General features: G+C 39.7%; 2 protein-coding genes across 6 annotated transcripts; one reads left to right on the forward strand and one right to left on the reverse strand.

Annotated features, from left to right (window-relative positions):
- Positions 1–12: 12 nt before the first annotated feature.
- shpk (sedoheptulokinase) lies at positions 13–7,183 on the reverse strand. Of its 4 annotated transcripts, none has more exons than XM_018755046.2 (8): positions 7,126–7,183; positions 4,180–4,353; positions 3,785–3,926; positions 2,547–2,730; positions 2,219–2,371; positions 1,682–1,857; positions 1,371–1,568; positions 13–1,284 (listed from the first exon to the last, which is right to left on the reverse strand). In XM_018755046.2, the coding sequence occupies exons 2-8, from the start codon at positions 4,348–4,350 to the stop codon at positions 890–892; spliced, it is 1,419 nt and encodes a 472-aa protein (XP_018610562.1). In that variant the 5' UTR covers positions 4,351–4,353; positions 7,126–7,183; the 3' UTR covers positions 13–889. The 4 variants fall into 4 exon arrangements, with proteins under 4 accessions (XP_018610562.1, XP_018610564.1, XP_018610563.1 ...); XM_018755048.2 differs by having other exon boundaries at positions 7,150–7,157; XM_018755047.2 differs by lacking the exon at positions 7,126–7,183 and adding an exon at positions 6,777–7,119.
- Positions 7,175–10,140, forward strand: emc6 (ER membrane protein complex subunit 6). 2 transcript variants are annotated; one of them, XM_018755242.2, is made up of 2 exons: positions 7,175–7,537; positions 9,424–10,140. In XM_018755242.2, the coding sequence occupies exon 2, from the start codon at positions 9,469–9,471 to the stop codon at positions 9,799–9,801; it is 333 nt and encodes a 110-aa protein (XP_018610758.1). In that variant the 5' UTR covers positions 7,175–7,537; positions 9,424–9,468; the 3' UTR covers positions 9,802–10,140. The 2 variants fall into 2 exon arrangements, with proteins under 2 accessions (XP_018610758.1, XP_029106758.1); XM_029250925.1 differs by lacking the exon at positions 7,175–7,537 and adding an exon at positions 7,548–7,752.
- Positions 10,141–10,408: the final 268 nt, after the last annotated feature.

The raw sequence follows: 10,408 nt of genomic DNA on the forward strand, positions 1-10,408 counted from the left end.
AACTGAGCATAGTGATATTACTTCATTTCAACTTTATTTATGCATTGAAAAACCTGGGTGCACAAATTGTGAAAAAAACACTTCTTGTCAAAAAAAGGAGCAAGTACAATTGCTAGAAAAATGCTCACTTGAACATCAGATCATATTTTATGAGTTATTAATGCAATAATTTAGGTTAAGTGCAAAAGGTTTGCAAACTTTTTCTTGCAGCTACATATTAGCTCATGGCATTACATCTTCTACAAGTCTCATTCCAGGGAAAAAAATTATAATTTTCAATCCAGCAGTTTGGGGTTTTATTTGTTTTCATCTCACGAAATTCAGTTGATCACTTTAAATCTAAGAAGAGAGGTTTTAAGTTCAGTATAAACCTTCAATAAAAATAAGAGGAAAGTTGCATTTGTTCTTTTAAAGTCAGCTGAGAAGTATGAGTGTGAGTATGCATGAACAGCTTTTACTTCGTTAAAATGCATTTCAGCATTGGTTCAAAATTTGTTCAAGGCAATTTACACTAACATATAATTTACCATTTACACATTTTACAGTATTTTGTCCCTTTGCATAACACTGATACTCATGATTAAAAAGATCATTCAATCAAAATTGTTTAGGTCCAAAGAAACTGTAATTGATACACATGCTGTATGTATACCACTTAATCAATAATCATTTCATAAACACAGAAGTTTTCATAAGTTAAAAGCTTCCTTACAAGTGTAAAATGTGCTCAGGTTTTTCTCTACCCAGAAAAATCAGTTCTTTCTTGATACTTACCCTCATAAATTAAACATGTCAATATTGTTAAATACAGATCCAATAAAGCATATGATTTCATCACATACGAAATTAACATAATACATCTGAAGTTTGTACTTAGTTATTTTACCATTCACATTCTATCAGAGAAAACCATGGCAACCCCAACTGCTGAATCTACATCTTTACCATAATTTATTGGAAGTGGGAAAGCTCTTTCTGCTTCCTGTCTGAGAACCTTGTTGCGAGCCAGAACACTCCCACTTCCCATGATCCTCTTCACCCCTGTCTCTAGCAGGGATTGGGGGGGCAGCATAGTGATTATATTCTGTATGATACCCCGACAAACTGCCCTGGTCACGTGGCCCAAGGAGATGTTGGACCCTGTGATGTTGGACACCAGCCCCAAGCTGCTGGTGTTGTGTCTTTCACCAAGAATGGTAGGCCTCACTTCCAGGTCACTGCTGGCCTGATTTAAAGCCGCTTCAATCAACTGCACGTAAACAGTAGAATCATCCATGTCTACACCTAAAGAGGTCAAAAAATAACATGTGGTTGGACCTAAGCATATTTTAATGATCCATTTACAAATCCATTATTAATTTTCTGTTTACCTAGTTCTTTCATCCATGCAATCAGCATTTCCACAAAGGTAGCCATTACATTGCCTCCATTAAGAGAAGCTGCAACTGCTAGGTAACCATCAAAGTATGGGAAGTAGGACACTGGCAAGAGCGGGTCAGGTTCAGCAGGAGGGACAAAGTCTGTTGGCATCGCAAAGCTAAGTTGGGCAGAAGTACTGATGTTCAGAACTGGGGAGGTGAAACAGGAATAAAGAAAAATGAGGTTTAGACACTCACCAACAACCAACTATCAGTTATAACAGCCACCCTGTATGTGTCAGCAACTGGCATGGCCTTTGCACCTGCATCTGTCCTGTCTGTCATGCAGGAATAAACAGCACACTGCAAGTCTCCCAGAGCTGCTGCCACAGCAGTCTTTGCAGGGATCCCATGCCATTCGGTGCTGGTGAAGCCTGCGCGGCAGCCAGATGGCACAGGTTCCGGGAGCAGATGCACAGGGAAGCCAGAGTCTTTTAAGCTGAATCATGCACACGTGTGCACACACAGAAACACAAACACACGCACACCTTGTTTAATTCATTGAGAAACATTTTTCTTAGTTTTCTTTACATGGTTTGAAACAAATCTTACGTAAATCTTCCACTGAAGGAAGTATAAATTATAATAACCCATTTTCCTAAAAAAGTCATAATGCTTTTACAGATAAGTTTTTGAGTCTGTTTATTTGTCTGTTTGATTGCTACTGCATTACATGTTAAATTCTCTGGGGCAACACTATTATCAAGAGCCCTAAAGTAAAATAAACTGAGCTGGCTTGATTTAAATTGAACAAAACATGAGGAAAACATGAACTAAAAATATTAAAATGACATGCTTACATGTCCATGTTCCACTGACTGGTGTGAGTACAGAAGTATCCCCAACTAGCTGCATTCTGGGTGGACATTAAGCATTTTTCTGAACCACACAGCATAGCTACCACATAATCATGGATGGTTCCTGCTGCAGTGAACTTAGTCAAAAACTCAGGCCTGCATTGGAAGACATAGTGAGAATGTCTGAGTAAGCAGAAATATTAAACCCTACAAATGCTCATAGCACTGACTAGCACAAGTTCTAAAACAATAATGAAAAAATTACTGCGTAAACGAGTAGTGTATCCCACAGCTTCTATTTTGATATGTTTGCCTGTGTGGCATCACAGACCTGTATGTAAGATACCAAAAGATGGTGGCACAGCCGAAGCCAGTGGCAACGCTAAGGTGAGAGTTGGGCTGTGGAAGCGAGGACAAGAAGTCGCTGCTGCATCGGCCATCTTGCCAGGTAACCAGCTGACTCACGTCCTTGGGCCAGAACAGGCAGCTACCATCCTTGGTATCCCAACAACAGGCTGACATTCACAGATATAATAATGAAAAAAGTCAATGGTTTAATTAATAATCAAAGTTCAGCTTCAGACTGGACACACTAGGCAGGCTGGCTGTTAGCAAGGGAACCTGTGATCATAAGCTGTAAGTACTAGTAAAATGTATAATTTAAAAATGAATCACAAACACTGTAACTGCCCCTTGATAAAAGTGGACATTGATTTCTTAATTTGGGACAGTCATTTCTCTAATTACTGGTTAAGGAAATGTATTTGTGACTAAAGACTGCACAAACCAAAATAATAACTCTTGTATACTTGTGACCAAGCTAATTAAACTGAGGGCTTTAGAAAATACCTGAGTTGTGTATATATAGAAAATTCTAAAACTGCATGATATAAAAATTAAAACAGAGTAAATGAATGATATATTAGTTCAGAAGGCAAAATGAAGGCAGATATGCAAATAGGAAACAAACTTTACTGTAACTATCATTATAAAACATGCTCAAACCTGCATAAGGTAGCAGGTAAAATATGTTTTTAATTAATGAAAATGAACAAATACAGATATATTAACTGGTCAAATGAAAAGCTGCCTGCTATGAAACTAAATGTAATTTAATATAGTGACTCCTACTGGCCAGGACTCCAAGCAACACTCTTCTCAGCTCCGATAAATGTAGGACCAGTGGTTCTCCAGAAAAAGACAATACTTAACATTTATCTGACACTTTCCTCCAAAGCAACTTACAATGTTATGGTACTTACAATTATTTACCCATTTATAAACTGGGTTATTTTTACTGGAGTAATTTAGCATGAGTACCTTCCTTAAGGGTACTACAGCAGGAGGCAGAAATTAAACCTGCAACCTCCAGGTGCAAAGGCAGTAGCTCTAACCACTACACTACCAACTGTCCCATACTTGCCAGCATATCTGAACAAATCAGTACAGAAAACAGGATTAAACACCTACAAAAATCACATTGCAACTAAACTGCCCCAAAATTCATAATTTGACATGCACAGCAGACAAAACATCCTTTGTGTTGTCAGAATTTTTTTAAGGTGATACCTGTTTTTGCTTTCCAAAACATGACTCCATGCATTTGTCCACACACCCCAATTCTGATGACTTTTTTGAGTTTGTCTCTAGGTAACGAAGCAACGCACTGATTTAAAGCATCTATAATTTTTAGAGGGTCCTGCTCCATGGCCTGCATGTGCAGAAAAGAAAAACACCTCCATACATGTTAAAGGTAAAAAACATACTTTGTAAATAATATATATTAAAACAGCATAAAAATTGTATGTTATTTCATGATGTTATTATGTGACAAGTTCCACTGCTTATGCTTACAATAAGAGTATTCTACATTATTTTTGGATAAGACAAGTTCTTTGTTCTGTACTCATGTCTGAGATTACTGTGTGACAGATGAGTGCTTGGATCAGTAAAGGGTCACATACAAGTGTATGTCTGCCGCTGATGTCAGCATGCGTAGGCAGAGAGCAGCTGTCAGTCACAGTCTTTGAGTATGTCTCCAGTAGCACCACTTTGACTGAGGATGTGCCCATGTCCACCCCCAGGATGTACTGAGCACTAGCTGATGCTGATGAAGGTGCTGAAGAGTACGCCATGACCTGGTATGAAAACAAGTGAAATGTAAGAAACATTTGCACGTCACCACTTAAACACAACATTTCAGTTACATATGAAAATAGTCAATTTAGTTATTTATCCCAGTAAATCACTCACTCACTCACACACACATATACACACACACACACACACACACAATGTCTACAACTGCTTGTCCCGAGCAGGGTCACGGCGAACCGGAGCCTAACCCGGAACAGGGCGCAAGGCTGGAGTGGGGAACACACCCAGGACAGGATGCCAGTCCGCTGCAAGGCACCCTAAGCAGGACTTGAACCCCAGACCGGCCACAGAGGAGGCCCTGGTCAACCCGCTGCACAAAAGTCACCCCCTCCTCCCCAGTACATAAACATAAATAATAAAAATAAAAATAAACAATAGTGTGCCTTGACCACACTCATGGTGGTCGTTCTCAATCGCCCTCCAGGTCCTCCTGGCTGCTTCTGGATGACCTTGAGAACTTAATGATCTCTCTCCCAGGGGACAACACTCCATTGATTCCCCTGGGTAATTAGAACCTGCATTTTGGGAACCTTCATGCAAGCAGCCTTCTGAAGTCCTTTGACCTCTCTATATCCCAGTCCTCTGTTACTCACATAGCCAGCAATCACCTTGACCTGGTGTTCTCTTGAAACTGTGGCTGTCCTGTCCTTTCTGTTATTCCGTTGCATGTCTCTGATTATTTTGTCATCTCCTTCCAGCCCAGTATCACCTCTCCTGTTTCTGCACCCTCTGTCACTTTCCACCACAACCTAAAATCTCTCTCACCCACTTCCCTCTCCTCTGCTGCATAATTCTCTGAGCCATCAACAGACAATGCTGCCAATGTCTTCCTATCAACCTTATTGTCCTCTCTAGACTCTCTGCCCTCTAACATCCAGACCAGAACACCCCAGTTTCACTCCATGGCTATCAGATGTACTACATAGCTACAGGAGCAAACTCCAGGCTGCAGAACGACAATGGTAAAAATCAAAGACTCTCATGAACCTGGAAGTATACAAGGAGCTCCTAGCAACCTTCCACCCTGCTGTTTCCTTGGCTAAAACTATCTTCTTCAACAACAAACTACAGTCTGCAATTCATAATCCACACACTCTTCTCCACCTTCTCATTCCTACTCTGCCCTCCTCCTCCTCCTCCTCCTCCTCTCCTCTCCTCTCCTCTGTCACCACTGATAATTTTTGCCTTGATCTTCAGAGACAAAGTCAACTCCACAGTGGGCAGTTTCTCAGCATCCACCTGCCCCGATCACACTGGATGTCTCTGAAAACTCACATTTTCCGCATTTAATTCCCCTGTCAAAAACTGATCCTTTTGTCCCTCCTACAGGATATTTCCCTGCAACTTATCTCCTTTATCTCCAATATCATCAGCTCCTTGCTCATTTGCTGGTTGCTTCCTATCTGCTTTCAAAACTGCCATCATTCAAGAAACCCTCTCTAGATCTAGACTCAGTCCAGAAGTACAGGCCAGTCTCTTTCCTGCCTTTTTTGTCAAAAATTCTGGAACAAGCAACCTGTGATCAGCTGTCTGCATTCCTCACCGAAAATAATCTCCTCAATGGGAATCAGTCTTAGTTCAAAGGTGGACAGTTCACTGAGACAGTTCTCATCACAGCATCAGATGCTCTCCAGCCAGTTAGAGCAGCCTCACTCTTCTCGGTCATCTTCCTCTTAAACTTGTCTGCAGCATTTGACACTTTCAACAACCAGATTCTACTCTCCTCTCTTGGACAGCCTGGCATCAATGGAACTGCACTGAAATGGTTTCTATTGTACCTATCAGGTAGATCCTATCAAGTGCTTTGGCAGGATATGCTGATTATCCCCTCAGCCTCTCTCAACTACACAACTCCTTGTCCAGTCCATTGTGATATCCTGCCTAAACCACTGCAACTCTCTCTTGTGTGGCCTTCTGGCCTCTGCCATCAAACCCCTCCAGCTGAGACAGAACGCTGCGGCACAAGGTGTGCTTGACCTACTGAGGCGTTTCAAGTTTCCCCCGTCCTTGACTCTCTGCACTTGCTTCCCATAGCCACCCGGATCAAATTAAAGAGCCTGGTTATGGCCTATAAAGCCATCAATGGATCTGCACACCAATATTCAAGACCTGATTACAAACTACACCTCAACCAGACTGCTCCTCCACCTCTGCCTGCATGGTGGTGCCACGCACAAAAGGTCCAAAATCAAAAGCACAAAGGAGATCAGTCCTGGCTCCAATGTCGTGGAATGACATCCCTCTCTCACTCAGAACTGCTGAATCTCTTTCATACATTTAAGGAATGTGTCAAACTCACATCTCCCCTCTCATAAGTGCTCAATAAATGTGTAGTGTTTGTTACGTTTAATAATATTTAACAACAATTTGTTTAATGACAAAAAGCCTATGATAATATATGTACCTAATGTGCATACTCGTTCGGCAAACAGATTGTACTCTAGAATCACGTGCCTGCCTCCAAATCTGTCGTTCTGTTGACTGTTGATACACTTTTTGTATTGTTCTGTACGAAAGCGTCTGCGAAACGAATGTAATATAAAGTTTATAAACACACGCGGCTAATCTAGTCTAATGATGTATTTTACACTACCGGCAGCACAAACAGTTGCTGACATCATCACAAAGCCACTGTAGCGGGCAACAGTTTACTATTCAATTAGCAGATTTCATCGCTTAGTTATATCTGTCCTATTTCTCAATACTAAAACTAATGTATATTAATAGTATGTACAATGTAGGAAATAACGTACATAAACAGCTCAGTTGATTCTCACCGGAAGCGCTTCAGAATACGGAAGCAGTCTGGACACCTAGGGGTCAAATATTACAGTTCCTCTTACATTTTCATAAATACTTATTACGATACATATATATGTGAGTTTTAAAAAGCAAAGACAGAAACGTTTTGTACTGACACCGAGTGTTCAGTTAAAAAAAAATGTTAGATGACTACGGTAATTTATAACTAAAATCCCAGAATGCACCGCGACGAACAATGTGAGACTCTCTGACGGCGGACGTGAATCACAGTGAAACATTTGTAGCTGTTTTGCTACATCATGGTTTAAAAAGTGCGAAATAGCGGATGTTGATGTGTTCGTGTACCGATTCTGTTGATTGCGTAAAGAAGTGGAAAGATACGCAGGTGTATTCCTTCACTCGGTGAGTAACTACTGGAGCACTGTGTGTATACAGGCACGGCTACGTGTTGAACGGCTGTCAGGCCGCCATATTGCAAAAAATCTGGTCGTCAAGTGGGCAAGCAATGCGTTTAACTGTACAGAAAGAAGTACAGCAAGGAGAAACTTTGGCTTGTCATTTCACAAGTACTTCAGTTTCTTCTGATGTAAAGTCTTCAGAGGGAATGTTCCTAGCAAGTGAGTAAACACGAGAACAAGCCACTCACACTTCACTCAGTGTTACGAATTCGTGCGTAGTTAATCACTCTCAGAGCCATGTGATATGTACTCTATCAAAGAAAGCTTATACAGAATCAAAGATGGGTCACTAAGTTTGTGTATTTACATCTAAATATTACAACAATTTGAATTTTCCTGAAAGTTTATTCAATTTTGTTTAGATTTTGTAATTTAGATAATTTAGACTTTTTTTGAGATCTTTATGTATGATAGAATACCTGTATTTTGTTACAAGTTTACTTGTATGAAACTTTGAAAGTGGCTATGTATGTTTAGACCTATAAAATCAGCGAAAATAAATGTAATATCTTTGAATGTGAACAAACCATGTTTTTCAGGATTTGAGCTACATAGTTGCCAGTCATAAGCTGTTTTTGAGAAGGAGAATGAGTCTTTTTTTCAGATAACTTTGTGAGGAATTCACCCAAGATGTATAAGTTAAATGCAGTAGCATCATTTCATTGTAAATCTGTAATAAAGTATTTCTCGGAAAAGGATTTTTTTTTTTTTTTTATTCAAAGCGACAACTTTTGAAATCTGTTTTACCTTAATATCAATATATTTTGCCCATGACAACTGCTTTATCTATATAAATTCCCAGAAAGTTAAGATCTTTCTACAGTTTCATTTTTGGCTGTATCGTTTGTTTTTAAAGTCACGAGTTTAAACAAGTCTGACATATTTAATCATAGAATTTCCTATCTTATACTTCATCAATAGGCACTTTAGTAATAACTGATATTTCTGGTATTGTAATAAAGTATACATTTTTATACTAGATATTGTCAATTTCTTTATAGGCCTGGAAATATCCTACATTCAGTTAAATTCCATTCAGAATTTTTTGACCAAAATTTACATATAACAAAATGACAGAATTGTATATGTGAAGCAGCTAACTTTTAAGTCTCTTTGATGGCCAGATACGGTCTAGTATATATGATACAGAATGTTGAGATTATAGTATTTTGTGTAAATGATACAAGTTCAAATCATATGACTGTCTGTCTTGTACATTAATATACACTATGATTGTGGAATGATGAGATTACTGTTAATTATGCACTTGATATGGGAAACCAGTTAGGTTAGTTATGGCACCACGTGCAATCTTTCCACAGACTCAAGCACATCAGTTAATGCAAAATATATCTTAAACTTTTTCATGTTTAAAGAGACACAGAGAGGGAACTCAACATTCCAAAATGTATTTCAGTACTAACAGTAGCCTATACCGTAGCCCAATGCCTAGGTACCAATACTGTATATATGCATCAGTAAATTTGCTGACATTGTTCAAGTTTTTGTATAATTGATATTACATGTCTGGTTTGAGCAACTGATAGAAAATATATTTAGTCTTAAAATAAGCTATAGTTCATGGAAATTGTTTGTGAATTGCCCAAGGTAGACAACTCTTTAGGAGAGAGGTTAAGTGCAGCCAAAGCTTTGTCCTTTTGTCTACAAGCATGAATCATTTTTCCAGTACAGCAGAAGATGTTACCTTTGCGGTGCACACATTATTATTTTGCAGGGCCTATCTGTGGTCAGTACACTGTCCATCATCAACCTCAGTGTGTTTTCGTGGTGCTGTCACAGTTTTGTCATCTGTTCTCTGTCTTTCTCCAGACAGAGACAGAGTTAGGATTAGTGCTTCCACGTAAGGAGGAAGACATGAGTGCGCTGGGTGCAAAACGGGAGGGGCCGCAGTTCATCAGCGAAGCGGCAGTGCGAGGCAACATGGCCGTGTTGGACTACTGCAGGACGTCGGTGTCCGCGCTGTCCGGAGCCACAGCCGGCATCCTGGGCCTCACTGGCCTCTACGGCTTTGTGTTCTACTTCCTGGCCTCCTTCCTGCTCTCGTTACTCCTCATTCTGAAGGCCGGGCGTCGATGGAACAAGTGCTTCAAGTCGAGGCGCCTGCTCTTCACTGGGGGGCTCATTGGGGGTCTCTTCACCTACGTGCTCTTCTGGACCTTTCTGTACGGAATGGTGCACGTGTACTGAGTTGCAGTGTGTGCCACTCATCTTAGAGACATCATTTCATTTGAGTTTGAATGTGCATAATGCCCCATGTAGAAGGTGTTTGACTAGTTAATATGTGACTATGTATAAGGTTGCTCTTAGAATGTTCTTTAAAATGTCAATAAGTGGTTTCAGGGCTTTAAAATTGCATCTGTGGTTTTTCCGTGTATAACTGTCTTTGCGTTTATGTAGCTAGTATCTCTAAAAATAACATTTCATGAAACAGTAGCTTGGAGGAAGTGCTAATCATTTGGTTTTTTCAGTTTCCTTCTGAAGCTGTCACTGACTACTGTCAGCATTAAAAAGTTTTCCTGTGAAAGACTGCAGTTATAAAAATTCATTGTTCAGATATTAAGGTAATGTTTTCAATATATTTTACTATAGACCACATCAAAACATGATTAACAGGATGATATAGAAGTGGGAGATGGCAATCAAAGCATTGGCATAATGATCTTTATGCACTGTATTATTTGTATTTGCAGAGGCAATACAATTTGAAAGTCAACACACTTCTAAATAAGATAAATGTATATAGATATACCCCAGGGACAAACTAATTTTTTAATCCCATTTTTCCACATGCTGT

The sequence above is a fragment of the Scleropages formosus genome, chromosome 4 (genome assembly GCF_900964775.1).
Source record: "Scleropages formosus chromosome 4, fSclFor1.1, whole genome shotgun sequence".
Taxonomy (NCBI): Eukaryota; Metazoa; Chordata; class Actinopteri; order Osteoglossiformes; family Osteoglossidae; genus Scleropages; species Scleropages formosus.

Excerpts from the sequence above, each read along its gene's own strand:
- emc6 (XM_018755242.2), top strand. The coding sequence starts at position 9,469 with ATGAGTGCGCTGGGTGCAAAACGGGAGGGGCCGCAGTTCATCAGCGAA.
- shpk (XM_018755045.2), bottom strand. The coding sequence starts at position 5,040 with ATGCAACGGAATAACAGAAAGGACAGGACAGCCACAGTTTCAAGAGAA. Across the intron at positions 2,731-3,784 it reads GTTTTGGAAAGCAAAAACAG|CCTGTTGTTGGGATACCAAG; the intron begins GTATCACCTTAA and ends TGTGAATGTCAG. Across the intron at positions 1,285-1,370 it reads TGCATGGATGAAAGAACTAG|GTGTAGACATGGATGATTCT; the intron begins GTAAACAGAAAA and ends TGACCTCTTTAG.